The sequence below is a fragment of the Podarcis bocagei genome, assembly GCF_964188305.1.
Source record: "Podarcis bocagei genome assembly, chromosome: 12".
NCBI classification, from domain to species: domain Eukaryota; kingdom Metazoa; phylum Chordata; class Lepidosauria; order Squamata; family Lacertidae; genus Podarcis; species Podarcis bocagei.
In genome coordinates, this window is record NC_138137.1 from 33395974 (window position 1) to 33416867 (window position 20894).

General features: G+C 40.0%; 1 protein-coding gene across 2 annotated transcripts in view; it reads right to left on the bottom strand.

Annotated features, from left to right (window-relative positions):
• Positions 1 to 689: 689 nt before the first annotated feature.
• The window catches only part of CASD1 (CAS1 domain containing 1), a 31538-nt gene continuing 11333 nt past the window's right edge, over positions 690 to 20894 (bottom strand). For both annotated transcript variants that reach the window (XM_081163077.1, XM_081163078.1), the window contains exons 6-18: positions 19348 to 19392; positions 18284 to 18407; positions 16972 to 17186; positions 15273 to 15698; positions 14371 to 14460; positions 13585 to 13704; positions 12176 to 12332; positions 10914 to 10993; positions 8632 to 8733; positions 7283 to 7423; positions 6149 to 6226; positions 4496 to 4588; positions 690 to 3669 (exon numbers count right to left, since the gene is read on the bottom strand). In XM_081163077.1, coding sequence (XP_081019203.1) covers positions 3403 to 3669; positions 4496 to 4588; positions 6149 to 6226; positions 7283 to 7423; positions 8632 to 8733; positions 10914 to 10993; positions 12176 to 12332; positions 13585 to 13704; positions 14371 to 14460; positions 15273 to 15698; positions 16972 to 17186; positions 18284 to 18407; positions 19348 to 19392 — 1938 coding nt within the window. In that variant the 3' untranslated portion in view covers positions 690 to 3402. The remainder of the gene's footprint in view (positions 3670 to 4495; positions 4589 to 6148; positions 6227 to 7282; positions 7424 to 8631; positions 8734 to 10913; positions 10994 to 12175; positions 12333 to 13584; positions 13705 to 14370; positions 14461 to 15272; positions 15699 to 16971; positions 17187 to 18283; positions 18408 to 19347; positions 19393 to 20894) is intronic.

Consider the following 20894-nt stretch of genomic DNA (forward strand, 5'->3'; position numbering starts at 1 on the left):
ATGGATTATAAAGCAGTATATACTATGCAAAGGAGAGAAATGTTAGGACTTAAGAGATATAAAGGCCACAGGGAAAGATTTATTTGGGGGGTGGGAGTTTGATTTCCTCACATTTTTTCTGTGTTTCTTCTTCTTCTGGATCTTCGCATCTCTAGTTAGTCTCATGAGTAATTTCTGAATAATTCTTAGGAAAAAGAATAATCTTGGCACAATACATGCTATTATTGTGTTGAGAACTGCTGGGTTAGGTAGTTACATTTACTTTAAATCACGGCAGAAGCATGCTAAATAGCCAATGTGACCTTGACATAATGCTAAAATAGTCCTTTATATGCTTATGTGGCTGGTTTACTTATTTCAACCTATGGTAATAACTGGAAAAAAATGAGCACTCAAGTGCTATCAGAATATAGTCTGCTGAGTAAGCAATTTTGGAATCTGTAGCTACACTGCCATTCAGAAGTTGGCAGGCAAAAAGTGAATTACTGGCAGAAACCTTTGGTTAGTGCAATCCTTAAAGATCGTCCCCTAACCGTTCATCTGTAATTTTCTGCATAACCCCAATGTTTGTATTATTTCAGTATTCTCACAAATTAGAATACAGAATTCAAATCAAGTATTAGACTCCTTAGAAAAAAATACCACACATACACACTTCTGCTTAATTGATGCTCCTTCCAGTACAAAAATAGGCACCCACAGCACACTTATTTAATGTTTAAATTACTTCATATTTTTCACATAACTTTAAAAGAAAATATATTTTATCCACATACAGTAATAGCAAACAAGTGCAATATTTCAAACCTAAAAAATAATCTTTAACCAAATCTGTACAACAGATAAATAAAATATCTACAATACTTGGTTTATAAACATAACAAAGTTCCCACCCCTAAGTAAAGACATCTCACTCCTTAAATGTTACAAGTCAATTGTACATGCAGCCCACGGGCTTGCCAACCTTCACTGGCTTAGCTAAACTGAAGTGAAAAACAAAAAAAATGCAACAATCAGTGGCAAAGAACAGTTTTACACGATTGTGAATAAACTGGCAACTGTGTATGGAGCTTGCACACTGTAGTTTGTTAACAGTGCAAGGAAGACAGTTCAACTTGAGCATTAAATGAATTTCATTAGAGATCCATCATTTATTTAGCGGGATCCTACCCCCCCCCAATTATATTTAAATTTGATTTTCTGTGACAGGATTCCAAAGTTGCCCCTGTCAAAAGTATAAATCAAAAACACAGCCCATAAATGAAAAGCCATACTGTTTCATTATTACCTAGAATTGTGTGTATGCATCGAAACCAATACTGTCTTCATTCTTTCAAGCCCTAAAACCATATGCAGCATACAAGCGTAGCAGAGACAACCGCCGAGGCCAAGACTCAAAAGGATCAAGCGCCCCACTCCCAGGTGTGCACCTATATTTCTTTTAGCCAAAGTCTCTCTGTAAAAGTTACCTCCCCCCAGCAATCCAAAAATGCTGTTTAAAACTCCCATCAGTGGGGTCTGGGCACAAGAACTTTATAAAGGGTGAAGATATCACTGGTAGATGCTCACTATTTCCCTACAAGAAGCCCCAAACTGCCTGTTGAAATTGGCACTGCTCAAACAGCAATTTGAGATACTCCAGGGACAGCTTCTGAAAAGGAAGCATGAAATTTGAATCAAACCCCTACATGATATACAGATATTAGGATGGTGTCTAGAATTTGTACCGTACTTGTCCTATTACTACTTTAATGTACCTTGAGGCTGCCCAAAATACGGCTAGAATCATGAATTCAAAAGGATAAAAATAATTCAGCTCCATTATGCTGCAATCTGTTCCTTCAACCTGCACTGCTGGAGTTTCCACATCTGCACAGCACGCTTAAGATTGTAACTAGGCTAAATTGAGAACATTAGAAATGATGTGATCCTAAAGGCCAGAACAGAAAACTAACATTTTAGAATGTAAAGCTTGTTTAATCTATCCATTAAGGATAAAAAAACTATGCTGATTTTAACACACTGTCTGGCTGCAGCCCTTTAAAAATAGTCACTTGTAAAATACTCTTCTCATGTACTCTAATGCAAGATAATAACCTCTTCCTACCAAAATGAAAAAAACATCAGGATCATAATACTCATAGCTAGGTACCTGACCTCTACACTGAAGTGTGTGCGATATAAACATTTCCAATTCCTATGCAGTTGCTTGCAGCTGGAGAAGGGGCACAGTTGAATAATATCCTAGCTGCCTCATTTTTTTTTACAGGGTGTGAGTACAAACCTATGACAGGTGACAAAAGGAAAACGTGATAGGAGAGGGGCAGGGGACTTTTCATTTTCATTGAAATTTGGAAACCAATATTGTAAGATACAAAGCACTGATTATGTAAACTAAAAACAGTGATGAAAAAGCAATGATTTTAGAAAAATCAACATGAGACCACTCAAACATTAAAAATTAATGTTAATTATGAAAACTTAGGAAAATGAATGAAAATGGATCATTGAAATGCTATGCTATACACTTTGTAAACATGGATAAGATTATAAATTAATGTGATTTTCCTCCAGTGCTTGAAGGCTTTCCTAGATATGTAGTAGCCATAGAAAACCAGTAATCCAGGAGTAGCCAATGTTACGGACTATAATTCCCCATCAGCCCCAGCCAGCAGATAATGGGAGCTGCTCACAAAATGGTGGGGGGTGGGTGTCAAATTGGCTACCACTGCATTAATCAGAAAAAAGTTACTAACCTCTTACTTTCAGAAACACTCCAAAAATAGTAAGAAAAACCTGACCACACACTGATGCTGAATTCTTTAAAGAAAAGGCTACAGCTGTTAATCCATTTAACACGGTGCTGTCCACAAATAATAAACTGGCTTCCTTAAGTAAACTGACAGGAATTTAACTGCCTTTAAGGCTCCAGGATCAGGGTCTGTTTTACTTCTTGCAATAAAAGCAGTTCTTTGAAACATACAAATACATCAGTTATGATATGCTAGTAATTATTAACAAGTTTGATAATGTCTCAACGTAAAATTGACGCAATAGTCTCTAAATGCCTCTTGAGCAAATCACACTCCATTCTTTAATTCTCGAGAGAGATGTAAACCAGAAAAACGCTCAAGTAGAAAATATGTCTTTTTTCACACGCAGTAGTATACAGTGTGTTTCTGTTTCTTCTTCCTTTAGTGGGTGGATATCCCCCTGCAAAGGGGTGACATTGCCACCATGTATATGTTCAGTTGCCTTCATTTTGATAGCTTTCCTTCGTTGCCCAGACACAGAGAAGTTGTGGTTGGTTTGTGTAATTCCAGTTGATTTTTATTTCTTTAGTTTTGGGCTCAGGCAAACACAATGTAAGCTTGAAGCGAAGCTTTTCGGATTTATTGGACGCTAATGCCTGGATTGTTCTTGAAATGCCGATAGAAAGAGAAGTCCAGAAAAAAATCCACCCACACAGAGCAACCTTTTCAGCAGAATTGCATTATCTTTCGGAACAACCATCTGTGCAAGATCATTTGTGATCAGGGAAATTTCATGCGCCACACACACAAATATAAAAGTGCTGACAATAATGTTGAGCATGGGATTGCCAGGAATTAGAACCAAGATCCCCTTGGTATCTGCTGCCAGCCAGATATGGTACTGACAGATGAAGAGCTGGAAAAGGAGAAAAAATGAAGTTAGAATTGCATTTATCATGAAAATAAGCTTTAAGCCCAAAGCTGGTTTGGAACACTAGGCAAATATGCTATAAATCATATGATATCTGACATGTTTGTGTCACAAGAGCAACAAAGACTTTAATACAGGCTAAAGTCTTATGCAGAAATGCCAACAGGATTTCCTGGGTCTGGTACGTGGACCATGCACTCTGCCCCACTTGCAAAAGAGGGCACAAGGTCCCAAAAGTTTGTATATACTTTGTGTCCTAGGCAAATTTGTGTCCTCTCTGGCAGGTATGGCCTCAAAATGAATTAGGGGCCAAAAAATAATATCTACCACCCAGAAGGTCAACAGGCAAAGTTCACCCCACCCCCATTTAATTCTACATCCATACTAGAAAATGTTTAACCTGTTGAATTTTTGCTTGACACAACTGTTAAAGACACAAGAGTCCTCTGCCTCAGTGTCCTCCAGAAACCATGCACAGAACTCTAGCTTCATGAGTTGTAAGCCAGCTGTTGCTGTGCAGGTCTTTCATCACTTTGCATTAGGTTGGTTACATTGCTGGTATTTCAGGTGGTAGCTGAGATGGATTTAAGATTGACAGCACCAAATTCAAGATGCCCATAGCTGGACAAATTCAAAATTGCTTTGTTAAAAAATGAAGCGGTATATTAGAGGAACATTTTTGTGCCTCTATATAGTACAGCCACCCAATTCTCGATTGTACATAATGCCATATAACAAATCGACTAAAGTTTTATTGTAAACAGACTTAAGTGTTTGATCCTTTAAATTACAATAAAATTATACTACTTGCCTCAAGGGAAATTCTGCCAAACCAAGCGAAAAATGAACTATATACAGAACGTGCATAGCCAGGTATATTCCTGATAAGGATAAAAGCTAAAATCTGAAAGACAAAAGAAGCTGCGTGAAAAGATGTTTTAGGCTGCAATCCTGTTCACTTAGCTGTAAATAAATCCTTCTAAACTCAATGGTTCTGAACAGACAGCCTAAGATTGGATTAATAGCACATCTATTGAACGTATTTCATACATTTCATAAAATGCAAAACCTACTGGCTTTCAAACTGTGGTGCAGAACACTGCGTTCTGTGAGTAGTAATCAGAATTCTGCAATGTGAAGATTGGGGGGTGGGGGTGGAATGAAGATCCTAGCCTTGTACAATTGCTTCTACTGAAAAACAGTGTGGCCTTTGCAAAGAAATGTATTAGATACCAAACAGCTATCGTCCCAATAAAAGTCTAAGCAGTAGCTGAGCATATGAGAATGAGCCTGTGTGAGGCTCGGACTCATGCACCTCCTGCTCTCCATCCAGCAAAGTTGTGAGGAAACTGGAAGCAGCTACTTCCTGGTTTAAACTAACCACAGTTTGTTTTGCATCCCAACGGAGCCAAACTGATTTGTGCAAACTATGGTTCATCAACACAAGCTGCAAAGCAAAACCTGTCTCAAAAAGCCAGTTTATGTAATTCTAACCTATATTTTTAGCATTACATATGAATCAGGCCTCACTGAGCACCCCAACATATATATGAGAAAACTAATAAATACTGTGTCCCACCAGCCCTAGACGACATGGCCAATGGGCAGGGATGATGGGAGATGTAGTCAACAATCTCTTGAAGGCCCAAGGCTCCCCATCCCCGCATTACGGGATCACACTCTAGCTTGGCTAGGAAACTGAGAACAAGGTGGGAGAAGGCCAATGAAGGGAGCTCAGCTGGAGCTCAAGTGGACACCAGTCCTCTTGTCAATGTTTCCTATTGTAAGCTCTGGGACAAAGAATTTCAGGCCAGATTTCTTCAGTCTAAGTAACTGGATGCAACACACTTCGGGGAAGGGGGGGGGGGAATGAAGTTCTGTCCCTGAGGCTCTTCTGTAATGAGGGAACAGTCTCGTCAGTTGATAGGGGAATGCCAGCCTCCCGAAAGAGAGAGATGGCTAGATGTGTGGGTTTTGGCACCTGACTGCCATATTGCCTGAACCCTGTGCATAGGGACCTGCAGTCTTCAGCCCAACTCTAATAATTTTATCATGTATTTTGAGATTGTCAGTCTGCAAAAAAGGGACTTGTTTTAATTAATGGCATGTATGCTGCTCTTTGGTTGAAGAGTGGAATAAAATGCTCTAAAATAAATAAATTGCAGACCTATTGCTATCACAGTAGTGCCATTATGTTCAAATGCTCTTACTTTGTTTTGACTGAACATGTTTATGATCAACCACACAAGTGGGCGAGAGGGAACTACCCCAGACAATTGAACTATGTGCAGCAATCTAAAGTGCACAAAACACCTTAGACTGCTGCACATTGTTTGACACTGCTCCACCATTACTTGTGAAGGCCAGCTTTCTCAGTAGTTTTGTAAGCCTTAGCACTTTACATCCTGGGTGAGTGTTTATAATCAAAGACTGTAATTACAAGCAACAAAGGGAACAGAATTACCTGCACAACTGAAACCGAAGGATGCATTTCATTGCACTCAGTTTTATTTTTACAACTGCTGGCCCATATAGAGTACGTCTAAAATATAAACATATATATTATTATACATTTATTTATTTATACCCTGCCTTTTCCCCTGACTAGGACTCAAGGTGGCTTACAGATAAAAATAAGAATACAGTGGTGCCCCGCAAGACAAACGCCTCGCGAGACGAAAAACTCGCAAAACGAAAGGTTTTTTCGTTTTTGAGTTGCTTCGCAAGACGAATTTCCCTATGGGCTTGCTTCGCAAAACGAAGCTTGCCCCGCAAGCTCCGGGGATAGCGGGAAGCGCAGCGCGTCTTCCCCGCTGTCCCCGGACCTCTTTTGAAGCAAGGGGCAGCCCCACAAGCCTTCCCCTCTCTCCCCGGACCCCTTTTGAACCAAGGGGCGGCAAGGCGGAGAAGCGATCTTCTCCTCTCCGCCCCTTGCTTCAAAAGAGGGGACAGAGCGGCGCTTCCCCTCTGTCCCCGGACGGTCTCCATAGGAACGCATTGATTGATTTTCAGTGCATTCCTATGGGAAACCGTGCTTCGCAAGACGAAAAACTCGCAAGAAGTAAAAACTTGCGGAACCAATTAATTTCGTCTTGCGAGGCACCACTGTAGCTAAAAACGGGGGGGGGGGAATAGTTAAAAACAATTAAACACTGATAGAATTAAAACTACATATATGGAGGATACATCAAAGAACACAATTATTTTGCAGTGCTAGAAATGAAATTAGTTTATTCAGCGGAACAGCAGTGTTGGCCCTACAAATTACACTTTGACTCTAATCCTATGCAAGCATACCAGGAAGTAAGCCAAATAAAATGGTGTTTAATCCTAAATAAACCTGCACAGATTTGGAGCCTTAGAGATGGTTTTCTTCTGTGTTGAAATACCTGATGCCTCCCCCCCCCCCCGAAGTTCTCTACTTTATTCAGTGTAGTTGGGCAAAACTCTTAAAAACAATGTCAGCAGACCAATAACCTTGGGTTCTTATGGCTTGCCTAAGGCTTGCTACTAATTTTCATGAAGACTGTCCCCACTTTCAGTAACTATTCAGGAATTAAGAGAGACAATAGCTGAGTAAGGTATCTCAGAAACTTACCAAAAAAGAAACAACTGAAATAAATAATAAAACATTTGAAACTTTGCTTGGAAAGAGTGGCTCCCCCTTTCCTTCTGAGAGGACTTGCTGTTTTTGAAATGTTAGATAAATAAAAGCAAACAACATCCCATGAAAAATGACCTGCAAGAGAAAGGAAGAACTGCTCAGTTGAAGGATTTAGCAAAGGTGCAATTAAGAAGACAGTTCAGTTCAGGTACCCACATGTAATGGGCACATTCACCAACAATGCCTGAATTTAAAAAACCAATGCCAGTCTCTTAAGGCGCAACGGGATGAAGTTAGTCTCTCTGGGTCAGGCAAAAGTGCCCAATGTGCTCAGTCTATCACAGGGGTCTGCAACCTTTAAGACAAAAAGAGCCACTTGGACCCGTTTCCAAAGAAAAAAAAACTGGGAGCCGCAAAACTCGTCATTATAAAAATAACTTTTTGTCACTTTTTATTATTTCTTTGTTCGACCCCTCAGAATTACTCCTCCTCATAGAAATAAACGTTAAATTAACAAGTTACCCTTTTTTTGTGTGTGTGTTCTTCACTCCCCTTCAAAACAGTGACCAGCGTACACGCCCCCTTTCAATGCAGTGACCAGCGTACACGCCCCTTACAATGTAGCGGGCGGGCGGGAAGGTGACGTCAGGACGGTGCGTGACTAACGCACGCACCGCCCCCATGCAACGTCACAGCCAGTACAGCGCCTGCCACAGTGGGGAGTGTCGGGGTGCACAATGCGCCTCCTCCCCTCACTAGTATCCGCCCTGGAGCCGCGGCAAAGGTGTAAAAGAGCCACATGCGGCTCCGGAGCCGCGGGTTGCAGACCCCTGGTCTATCATGTATTACTGAGCAACTGTCAATATACAAAACTACAGACCAAGGATTTACAGCAGCTCTGGGGAACCTGTGTAGAGCCTCCTGAGATTATCTGATTCCAACTGCTATCAGCCTCAGCCAGCATGGACAACAATCAGGATTTGTGGGAGCTGTAGTCTGGCAACATCTGGAGGCCACAGGTCCCCTACCACTGGCTTACAGCCACTAATTTGCATTCGCTGAGGTTTGCTGCATACATTTTCATAAACAGAGTCAGCTAGTGAAATAACCAGAGCAATTTTCTAAACTTTTTTCTTCTTTTAATTTCATTTTTCATTTAGTTCAGATTCCTGCATTCCAGGGGGGTTGGACTAGATGACCCTCGGGTTCCATTCCAAATCTACAATTCTATGATTTGAAGAGTGAGATCATAATTTGCTTTCACTCGCCTAAGACTGGCAGCCATAATTGACAAAGGCAAAGCACAAAATCAACAATAAAAAATAAAAATAAACTGTACATACGTATCTATCTAATTTCCACCTAAACCACCATTCATAGATGCTCCCATTTAGTTCAAAGCACTTGGACAATGGCCAAATAGAAAAAATCTTCTCAAATGCACCCTGTAATAAACAGACATGAAAAGAATATAACTGTTCAGTCACATCAATGGGCCATATAACACAAACATTCCATTTCTAAAAGCAGGTAAATGGAGATGCTCAGGGACCTTCATAAGATTAGAATAAAATACTTTATCATTTCACTGTACATTTAAGTCCAGCATCCTAAAATCACAGACAGCCTATTAGGATTTGTCTCCCTATCCAGGCATGCGAAAATACTTATTCTTTCACATTATAATGTTCTGCATCTCAAGACTGGAAAAGAAAGAGACTGCCTTGTGCATTCTGGTGTTGTGTACAATGATCTATGGATCAGAGCCACAGCTTGCAATGATGTAATGTATAATTGCAGACACTATCTACACTCAACAATTTGGAAAAAGAAACATTCTGTTTCTTGGCTGTAATCAGACATATATTCATGATATCCATTAGTGTGGATTACTTATTAAATGCTTTCTGTCTTCAGGCTGAGAAAACAACAAAAATGAGGAAAACACTACTAATAGGCAAGAAAGAGGACAGTCAGGAACCTATCAAGCAATTCCTCCAGGAGAGCTGAAAGTTGGCCAGATGTATATTTTAATTTAGTATTTTGCTGCTGAAGAGACACTCACAACCAACATTTTCTTTCCATTTTTTGTGACAGTAAAATTGCTGAAGAATATCCTTATTTTAAAAAGAAACAAAAAGGATACATCCATGTTCCCTGAATAAAAACAGTAAAGGATTCTGCAATGTTTAATAAAGTTTTCTTAAAGTTAAACATCTGTTTTAATCAGCTTTCATCAAAGTAAAGCTTTTAACTCTCTTATTAAAAAAAATAAATGGCTGGATGCCCTGCAAGTCTTCAAATGGAAACAACATCAATTGGAACAAACAAACATGTCCTTTAAGTTTCTGAAAAGAAAATACATTTAAACTCTCTCTCTCTTACACACACACACACACACACACACACACACACACAGAGAGAGAGAGAGAGAGAGAGAGAGAGAGAGAGAGAGAGATGTTTTGAAATCCATGCCTAATTGTGAGGGCGTGAATAATTCTTTCCAAAGGAACTAGGCATTGAAGAGTTGCAAGTGCTTTGTAGAGATGGTTGTGAACAGTATTCTCTCTTAGTCAAGTGCCATTCAAATGCTCAGAATAAGGCCACATATGCCATAAATCGTATGCTGAAGTCACAGCTGAGTTGCATTTTAGCCCTGAAGAGCAGGCAGCATTGGCAAAATGAAAGCATTCCATATCCAAAAATATATACAAAATATATTCTCCCATTCAGCTATGAGGTGTTTTTTTTAATGCACAGCTGAATGTGGAAGCACATGCTTCTCATGCAGTTCCTCAGCCTGAGCACAGCCTGGTAAGCAAAGCTGGAATCCCATCAATCAGGGGAGTGGGGTTGGGAGATTAATAACAGAAACTTCAAACCAGCTGACAGGTGCTATTCCAATGTCTTTTATCAGGCTGCTGCTCATCTGGGCTGCAGAATTTCCTATTCTAAAAGCTTCAGAGTGGTCCACTAGACAGAGACAGGAATACAGTTCTCCTGAATATTAAATCCAATCATTCTGCAGCTGGATGTTTTCAATTATTTTTATGGTCAAATACCAGAAAGCAAACATGATCTGGTTTTCATTTATAATATATTCATATTTCAATGTCAACAAAATGCAGCAGAAAGAATCTTGTTGTTCTAACTGCTCCTTTTCTTAATGTTAGAAATGCGCAAACATTTAATGCCCAAACATTTTTGATATGCCTCTCCTCTACCTCACTAGAAAAATGTTGGGACCTGGGTTTTAGCAACCAAGTCTACCAAGGTTTCAGCAAAAGGAGGGGGGGGGGGATTCTCTCTCCTCAAAACAAAACAGCCAGTTTTGGATGCAAGCACAGGCTGATGTGCTTTGTGACAACAGATGCGCCACCCTCAGACCCAAGCATTCCAACACCAATTTCTGTGGAAACACTTAATGGATTTACAAAAGAGCTAAAAGCATGTCCTTCGCTCTCAGATACCACAACCTGTTCCTTACGGAAGCAACAGGCTGATTGCCATGACTGTCCCATAGCTGCAAGTGCTTTGCTTTTGAACACAGCTTAAATGTTTGCTTTCTAACATGCCTTAGAATCCAAATATTTAACTTGTACCAAAATATACAAATCATACAAACCTGAGAATACGCTAGAAAATATATACAGATGAACAGGGAAACTAGTTTCAGCAGTAAACCAAAATGCCAGAAGCAACTGCCTGTGGACAAGAGCAAAAACAAGACTAATGTTAGGCAGTAAGCTTTTTTAATTGCATTTTTTTTTAACTGTTGCAGCTTTTACATTATACACAAGAGGGACAGCTGCGTGTAGGTGGGAATGAACATTCAGATAGAAATTCTTCTGAAAGTGCTGCAATACGGAAACATGACACCCACCCACAGTACATTACTTCAATAGGATGCCCTTCCTAACCCACATTCCACCCCAGCTAGTCATGTATTGTTAAAGCAGACTGCAGCAAATGTCTGACTGGGCAGCACCGGAGGGCAATGAAACAGCCAGTGCGGCACTAGCCAGATAGTCATGGCAGCAGGGGCAGCTTCACAGCCCTCCCCACAGCCAGGGCAAGGGTTCATTTGCCCCCAGTGACATTACACAGCCAACTCTGATTGGCTATATGGTGTCAAGGTGGTGACATTTTCACTAAGTGAACCCTGAACAAGCCCTTTGGAGTTAGGAAGAGAAAAGAGAAGCACCAGACCTGGGAAACTATGGCTGAGAAAAGTATGTGAAAGGTAGTGTTATTTCCCTCCATGGACCCTTCTGGCATAGAATTCTCTCTACTCAATAAGAAGGTAGGCCACACATTACCTTGAATTATGGCTCTATGCAGGCCATCATTCAGCATTAAGCTCTCAGGCCAAGAGGTGAACCAAGCATACAAAAAAACCCCCACAAAACCTGAGGTATTCAGGAGGCTACTACAAACTAAATAATGGTGTGTCCAAACACATATATTTTAGATACATCTTTTGATTGTTTTAAAAGTGCAAGTTAATTTTCTAAATAGTTCTAGTATTTTCTCTTAAATTGTTTTACTGTTTTCTGTTAACCCGACACAAGTAAAAGGTTAAATATCCCAACATAATAATAATTGCCTAGGCCTACCTCCTTTTGCTGAGCATTCCCCCATTTTTGACCCTCCCTTTCCACAAACGGCCACATTAACAATTATAATCTGTGACTATCATCTGTTATGTTATTTGGATCAGCAATTGAGGCAAATAGAATATTTTTGCTTTACAAAAATGTAGTTTGATTTTACTATTGAGAATGCCATGTATTAAAAAAAAAATCACAATGCTATTTAAAGTTGAATATAACTGAATGCAAAATAAAGTGCTTAAGTTATTTTAATACAAAAGAGAATCATATTTACCATTGGCCTTCTTCTGGACTATTTGAGGCCATAGAGCTAATGTAACATATATGATCATAAACCAGACAGTGACTAGAGGAACAAAGTAATAGAACTGGTAAGACCGATCCATCACTATGCACAACACCACAACCAAGAAATTCAGTCGAAATAAAACCTGTTAAATATTGGAGAAAAGGGGAAGTATTTCTTTATTAAATGTAAGGAATGGCAAGTGATTTTTCATGTATATTTTAGTGCAAACAACTTCAACAAGGTAACATTTGCATCTCAAGTGACAGAGTACCACAAAGCATTCATAATTTGAATTATTTTTACAACAGTAAGCTTACGTAACAATTTTGCCGATCAGGCTTTTCAAAACATAAAATGAAAACAGTTTAAGAGAAGCCAGCCTTCTACAGACTTGCTCTATCCAGTTGCTCTGTATGCACAGAACAGCGTGAAATTAAAAAACTAACACAACACAAAATAAATTCTTGCCTATATAACTATTGTTACTGGGTATCAATCTGTGAAGTAACCATTTCTTCTTCTTATTTAATATTAAAGGATAGCTATTTAGAGTTGTGGATGGCTATACGTTTGGTTGCAAGGTTATACATCTCAGATTACATGAGGCATTAGGTCTCAGACCTCTGCAAAAGTTACAATGTATGGTGCTTTAAGTGCTGACAGAAGCCTTGGTTACAGATTATTATTTTTTAATTATCTACCCTTCATCCTAAAGTCCCAGGGCGGGTCACAACATTAAAACATAGTATTAAAGACAGTTTAAAACAACCTACAATTCCCAAAAAGCTGGGTCCTAAAAACATACACTTCAAATGTCAAAAGCCAGGATAAAAAGGTACACATTCAGCGTTCTCTGGAAGCTATATAATGAAGGTGCCAGATGTACCTCTGTGGGGAGGGAGTTTTACAGCTTAGGGGCTACCACAGAGAAGGCCCTCTCCTGAGCTAACCCTCACACCCAATTTCTAAGGGCAAAGAGGGCTCCAGTTGCTAAGGAGGGGGATCTTAGGCAATTAGTGCTGAAAGAAAACAAAATCATACTCTGGTGGCACACTTTGGAAGATTTAGGCTTAAGTTAAGGAAGGGTTTCCCAAACTTGGATCTCCGGCTGTTTTTGGACTACAACTCCCATCATTTCTAGCTAGAAGGACCAGTGGTCAGGGATTATGGAAACTGTAGACCCACGTTTGGGAAACCCTGAGCTAAGGCAATTGGGATCCAGAGAGGAAGTGGTGAGCTTTTGTCAGCCTCAATGACTTTTTTGAAGTCTTGCCTCCTACTGAATAGGGAACGATCCAACATTGGGAAGTAGCAGTGGGCAAAGTACTGGGTAACGTTTGTAGCAGTCACTCAGAATTATTTTTATACACACAAAAGCTTAATTCACTTCTTACCTGACACACTCTATAAAAGCCAAAATCTCCTTTAATCCAGAAGTATGAGAAATGCCCGTAGCCCGTTTGGAATAGATATGCAGCAACCAATACACGGATGTGCATGTACACTGGCAGAAACTATTAATAAAAACGTAAATTGTATTTTTTTAAAAGCTAGGTAACTTTCAAAGATTAAATCCCACATTAAAGTGTGCAAAATGAGTAAGTTTCCCCCCTCATTTTATTTCTGCTTTTGAATATAAGCTCGTTTACAGAACTTAAAATCTTTTGGCATAACCAAATCACAGCAGATGACCTACAGTGGTAATTAGTGAAATATTTATTTTTTAATGTAGACATTTTGTGGGGACCTTAGCAGCCATGGAAAGCCTTCTGCCATCATAGTATTACAGTGGGGGACCCATAGGAGCAGTAAGAAATAATTTGGGCGGGGGGGGGGGGGTTAGGGGAGTTTCATGTGGCCCATGGGCTAGCCATCCCTGCTAGGGTTGGAGCAATAATCCAAAAATGAAATCAGAACAGAACAGGACATAGGACTTTTCCTAAAATCACCCAGAAGTATCATTAAAACAAAACAGCAACCATTTCCAGATCAGGTTGGTTGTCACCTTTTTTTTTTTTTTTTTGGAAAAGTACATCTTTCAAAACAGACCTTAATCACCCCAATATGGAATTAAAACAGAGAAGAAAGACATCATTTAACTATTCAACTTTTGCTTTAGTAGTAAATCACGCAAGACTATTCCTCATGCAAAAATTGTTAAAACTGCATAACAAACTTACAGTGCTTGCTCCAGAGATATGATAGATCAAGATGACAAGCTGCATCCAGCCTTTCCATTCATCGGTTTGTTCCCTATTTAACACCTTAGTCTGCAAAATAAAAAGACAGCATTGCTATTCCAACAAGTGGAAGCAGAGCACTACAAAACAAGGAAACACTATTATGCGGTGGATGTGTCTAAAACTACTATATAAGGGGAAGTGCAATAACTGTTATTCTCCAGTTATGTTTTATGTATTTTGCACCACTAGGAGTGGGCTACAATCCACATGACTGATACAGATCTCTGTGTAAACAGTACAACAACGGCTGAGTACTTTTGCTCCCCATCTAACGCTAACATTGTACTCTGCCTGATAGATGGTTTTGAAACTCAAGGGACAGAGGTCCCAAAGAGAAGCCTTGCTGAATTTACATTTGGCCACTCTGGCTCAGGGTCATGGACTCTTGAGTAAATGCTGTTGAAACATCCACAACTGCTCATCTGTTGTTTATGCATGGCGTTTTTCTGGAAGTGACAGTTTTATTTGAATCTATTTACAACAGGGTTGGGGATCCTTCTTCTGCCTGAAGACCACATTTCTTTGTGGGCAATCTTCCAAGAGCCACATGCCAGCGCTGGACAGAAGCGGGCAGACAACTGAAGGCAAATGTTACCTTTGTACAGTAGACTAGTTTCTACATGCACCTCTCACTGTCTGCCATCCAGGCAAACGAAGCATTAACCCCTTTTTTGCATTGCCTTTATTGTTATTGTAACCTGTTTAAAATTGTAAACTCAAGAAAAATACTTTTTACAAAAAGAAAAGACAGGAACATTGCCAGAGTTCAAGAACACATCCCAGTCAGACAAAGAGCCTGTGATCTTTCAGAAATAAAAACAAAAATAAAGCAGGCTTACCTCTTTAGTATTTTCTGTGTAAAACACCCCTAACACTAGGATATAGATGATTGGTATGAAGAAGGATGAGTGAGTGTAAAACTTGTTTTCTTTCATGAACAGATTTGCTCGGTCGCATAGGTAGAAGTAACCCATTATCAAACCAAGTCTGCATAAACACTGCAAGGCTGTCTCTAGAGTAGAAATGGCTGGAGCGTTGGTGGCAGGTTTCTTCTCTTCTCCACTCTCCATATCTGTACATGGCTTATTCTTCTGGTGATTGTTACGACGTATGAGAACAAGAATTAAATATCCAATTATGGAGGAAGCAAAAAACCCAAAGGCTAGTTTTTGTATCAAAGTGACAGGAGGCTGAGGCTGGCAGCACGAACCATCGATGGGCTTTATAACCTTGTTGCAGTGGATGTTTATCAGAATCATTGCATTCTGTCCAGGAAAAAACACATAATTCCAGCCATTAGGATATGGGATTTAAAATGTTGTATGACTCACATGGTCTAAATGAATGGTAGGATGTTGTTTTCTTTTTTAAAATAAATAAATAAAACAAAATATTGTTTTTAATTTGTTTCACTGAACAAGTCCAAACTATGGGCATGAAGAGACAAACTTTTTCTATCATCCAAGGGCCAAATTAAATGAGATGTTGGTAGATCCATGATTGGATCTCCCATAGTTTAACCTAAAACAAAAACAAAAAAAGTGGAAGATCCCATCCCCAACAACCTCACAAACCTTTGGGGTTTTTTGACCCTTCGTATTCAGGGTGACAACACTGCTAGCATCCACTGCTCACCGTATATTTTTCTAATCTGTGTTTGACCTACTTCCATCCCCAAATTCCTTTCAGAGGAATGAAGTGCTGATTCTGAAATTATACTTCCTGTTTTTCACAAAGATGCTTTATTTTTGTTTTTTAACAGAACTGACCTTAGTATTAATATAGTACTCCCCCTTCAGCATTCAAAAAACTTTCCATATATCTGTTGTGTTCACATACAACATTAAACCATGGATTAGCACTACATCCACACCCATACTTCTGTGTGGTTGGAGAACTTTGCTATTTTCAGTTTCATAGAATTCTGGACAACTTTGTAATCCGTGGTTGATATAGGGTTGTTCTGAAACTCCCCCAAGTTTGTTTTAAAGCACTACCCAGGACTTTATGAAACCAGAAGTAAATCAAATCCTTCTCCTAGCCACATATGAGGGGAGAAAAGACAGAAACAAACAGTGCTAAACTATGGTTAGGAGTTATGTATACAACAGCCCTGTAGGCAATCAGCAATTCTGATTTCTCTAAACATCACATCCTTAATACAAAGCAGTATACAATTATCTATACTGTGTAAAATATTTTTTATTAAATAGTTTGAAAATAATTCTGCAAACAATACTTGAAGAGAAGTCTCATTATTTTAATTTATAACCCATTCTTCCCCCTAAGGTTCCAGGGAGGGTTACAACAATTTACAATACAATATTAAAAACCCATTAAAAACTTACAACTGCTAAAAATGCAGGAGCAACAAGTAGTGCCTAATAAATCTAATAAAAATTAAGACAATTTCCTACAATTGTCAGTCTTTTGGCATTCTAAATCTTAAGGGCTGTTTTCTATAAAGAATAATAGAATGTAGAGCTGGAAGGGAGCAGGAGTCATCTAGGCCAGTCCCCTGCAATGCAGATTACTTACTATTTCTCTGCTTGCTTCAGAAAGGTGTATACCATCTGAGGACTGACTTATAGTTTCTTCTGCTATCAGCCTAGATACACTGAAAATTTTTACTTTAGCTTTTGAGTTTTTTGAGCTGCTGTTCAGGATACTGATTGCTGCTTCATTGTAGGCATCTATTTTCTCATTAGTGATCATTTTCCTGCTTTCACTCAACATATCTTCATAAACTGGATCTGATGTCAAAAGAAAATGGGGATTTTTAAAAAAGAAGCAATGAAACAAACAAACAAACAAATACTCAAGCTCTAGATATACTATTTTCACCTGCTAAAATGATCTACTAGAATAAGCCTCACATGTCTCTCCAGTTAGACCCTTAGAGGGAGCCCTTTTCAAGTCTGTGCAGAGGGAAATACGCTCCTAAAATTGGAGCACTTTTCATTCTGCAAAGAAAGCAGTTTGCATTTAAGTTACTAAGGGAAGAACTTTGAATACGGCTTCCTTTGGAAAGAAAAAAATGCTCCTTTTAAAAACAAAGGCATTTGAAGCCCCTTGGTGAGCAGTTGGGAAATGCTTAACAAGGAGCTTTGGAAATTTTGTGCTTGTTGCTTGGGAAATGCTGAGTCCAGGTCTTGCAGAAGAGTTTGTGCCATGATTTAAAAATGCCCAACAACCTGGTGGTCAGGCATTTGGGAGGAACTATGCAAGGGGCTTTGCAGGCACTGTCAATTGGCATTGCCTGCAAAGCCCCTTTTGGCCTAGGCCTGCCATTACTTCCCCACACCTTATGTCAGGTGTGGGGCAGGTGGATGTGGCTTGGCCAAAATGGGCTGGTGAGAGAAATGAAGGTTCTCCATCCCGGGGTATGATAGTAACACAGTATTTCTTGCAAGGAGGACAAACAAGCTATCTGGTCTCAATTTGCTGATCTAATAATGAAACAAGCATCCTATTCCTATCTATTCCACTGGCATTAAAAGGTATCTACTCATGAGCAAATCCACTGTCTGGGCTGCCACTCAAAATTTTAGCTTCTAGTCTTTCCAGTCAGTTGACCTGCTGCAGCCTAACCAACCATTTCCCCCCAAAAGTGGCCAATGCTCTGTGCAGATAATAAGAAATGTGTTTTCCCACAAACTGAGAAATGGATTTACCAGTTAAGCCATTCACAATGTGGGACAAACAGCAGCAGCTGTTCTTGGAATACATCATAGAATAAATCTGGTGTAGTTACTGATATTCAGACTGGAATTGAAAGCATTAAATATAAAAATGCTTAGCTAATTAATTTGTTTCGCCACAAGACACAACAGCTATGTCATTCTTTTACCTTGTAAGACCCAGTAGACATCACTGCTCTTTGCCAGTTTTTCCAGAAGAGGAGCAACTGATGTGATATTGATTTTATACTGTGTGAGGGCTTCATTGCTGCCATTGTGAATACTGATAGACCACTAAAAGAGTATTAAAAGTGAATAAGTTAGCAAACATATTTATGGACGATATAATCAAAATGGTTCAATATCATTCACAAATCTTAGCTGATGTTTCAAAAACAGGGTAGCTGAAGTAGATAAACACAAGAAAATTCTGAACTTTGTACTCTTGGGTAAAAAGCATAGGATATTGCGAACTGCTGTTGCTAAAGGACTTTGATGCAAATTTAAATTTTAAAAGACAACTATCTAAAATTGAGAAAACATACTATTAAAACTTTCAAAAATTATCTATTGCTCCTTCAGCAGTTTCAAATATTAAATGATACCCACAGCACACATCAGTCCCCCTATAAATTTTTATTCCATAAGACAGTAAGACCAAAGAAGGTGTTCCGTGCCAGAAGTATCTGTCTATAAAAGTACCGTATTTTTTGCTCTATAAGACGCATCCGGCCATAAGACGCACTCAGTTTTTAGAGGAGGGAAACAAGAAACAAGAAAGCAACGCAAAGCCTCTTGAGCGAAGAGGCAGGAGCGCTCCCGCTGTGCTCAAGAGGCTTTGTGTGGCTATCCCTGAAGCCAGAAGAGCAAGAGAGATCGCTGTGCACCGATCCCTCTTGTTCTTCTGGCTTCAGCGATAGCTGCGCAGCCTGCATTCGCTCCATAAGATGCACACACATTTCCCCTTACTTTTTAGGAGGGGAAAAGTGCGTCTTATAGAGTGAAAAATATGGTAAGTAATATTGCTCTAGAACCAGAAAGACAGTGAGAGACAGAGATGGGGATGCACAGGGAAGCTTAGGCTGTAAGTTACAAGAGAGAAGTGTGAAAGGTTAGTTAATGAAAAACAATACAGAAAAAGAAGATCATATGGGATTTTAAAGGTCTGAATTAGAAGACTACTGTTTTAATTTTCATTTGGCCATTACAGTGACATATTAGATGAATAGCTTACCACAGCAGCTCCTGCTACAACTATGTGAGGCTTTGGAGAAGAACCCTTTGGAACAGTAAAAAGGAGGTTAGTCTTTTCAGAGTCTTCATAAAGGACATGAATAATCAAATGTACTGTACTGCAAAAATTAATCACATTAGTCCACATTTAAACCACATTTTAAAAAGGAAAAACCTCCACAAGCTTTAATCAATGTATAAAATATGACGCGGGTGGCGCTGTGGGTAAAAGCCTCAGCGCCTAGGGCTTGCCGATTGAAAGGTCGGCGGTTCGAATCCCTGCGGCGGGGTGCGCTCCCGTTGCTCGGTCCCAGCGCCTGCCAACCTAGCAGTTCGAAAGCACCCCTGGGTGCAAGTAGATAAATAGGTACCGCTTACCAGCGGGAAGGTAAATGGCGTTCCGTGTGCTGCGCTGGCTCGCCAGATGCAGCTTTGTCACGCTGGCCACGTGACCCGGAAGTGTCTCCGGACAGCGCTGGCCCACGGCCTATAGAGTGAGATGGGCGCACAAACCCCAGAGTCTGTCAAGACTGGCCCGTAACGGGCAGGGGTACCTTTACCTTTACCTAAAATATGCTGCAGTTGATTTGGAAGCAATTAAGTTATGAGCGACATTAGGGACGCGGGTGGCGCTGTGAGTAAAACCTCAGTGCCTAGGGCTTGCCGATCGCATGGTCGGCGGTTCGAATCCCCACAGCGGGGTGCGCTCCCGTTGCTCGGTCCCAGCTCCTGCCCACCTAGCAGTTCGAAAGCACCCTTAAGTGCAAGTAGATAAATAGGTACCGCTTTATAGCGGGAAGGTAAACGGCGTTTCCGTGCGCTGCGCTGGTGCTGGCTCGCCAGAGCAGCTTCGTCACGCTGGCCACGTGACCCGGAAGTGTCTCCAGACAGCGCTGGCCCCCAGCCTCTTAAGTGAGATGGGCGCACAACCCTAGAGTCGGACACGACTGGCCCGTACGGGCAGGGGTACCTTTACCTTTACCTTAAGATATGACATTATAGAAGCACTGCTGATGAAGGGAATTGTGGAACTGTTTTCTACTTAGCAAAATCTAGAATGTCACTTAAATTAAATATCCACTTAACTACACTGTACAATAGGACATTGCTTTGTTATTGTTTTGTTTTAACAATCCAACATCCTAAACCTCTGCAATTTTCACCAAGGAAAGCAGATTATAAACCCCTTTGCAAAGTGAGCCAATCAATTCTTTCCTGTAAACAGAAATGCTACATGCATGCTGTCCTCGCCACTTTCAGGTTAAAAAACAAACCGTTTTTTGTTTTTGTTTTGACCTTCTTATTTTTCACTAGCCCTATTCCTGGAAGCCATCACTGCCTGAGTTGGGTCTTTGAAAGAATAACGGGCATTTTAAATAAATGAAGATACACTTCAGAGTGCCAGTGAATATTGAAAAAAAACTGAGGGATAACTAGCAGTTTAATTTATACTATATTGAAATTAATTTCAGGACCAGAACTGCCTAATGTACCCCCACCCCACCCCTGGGATTGTTGAAATATATTGCCATAAAGCAGAGGTTTTCA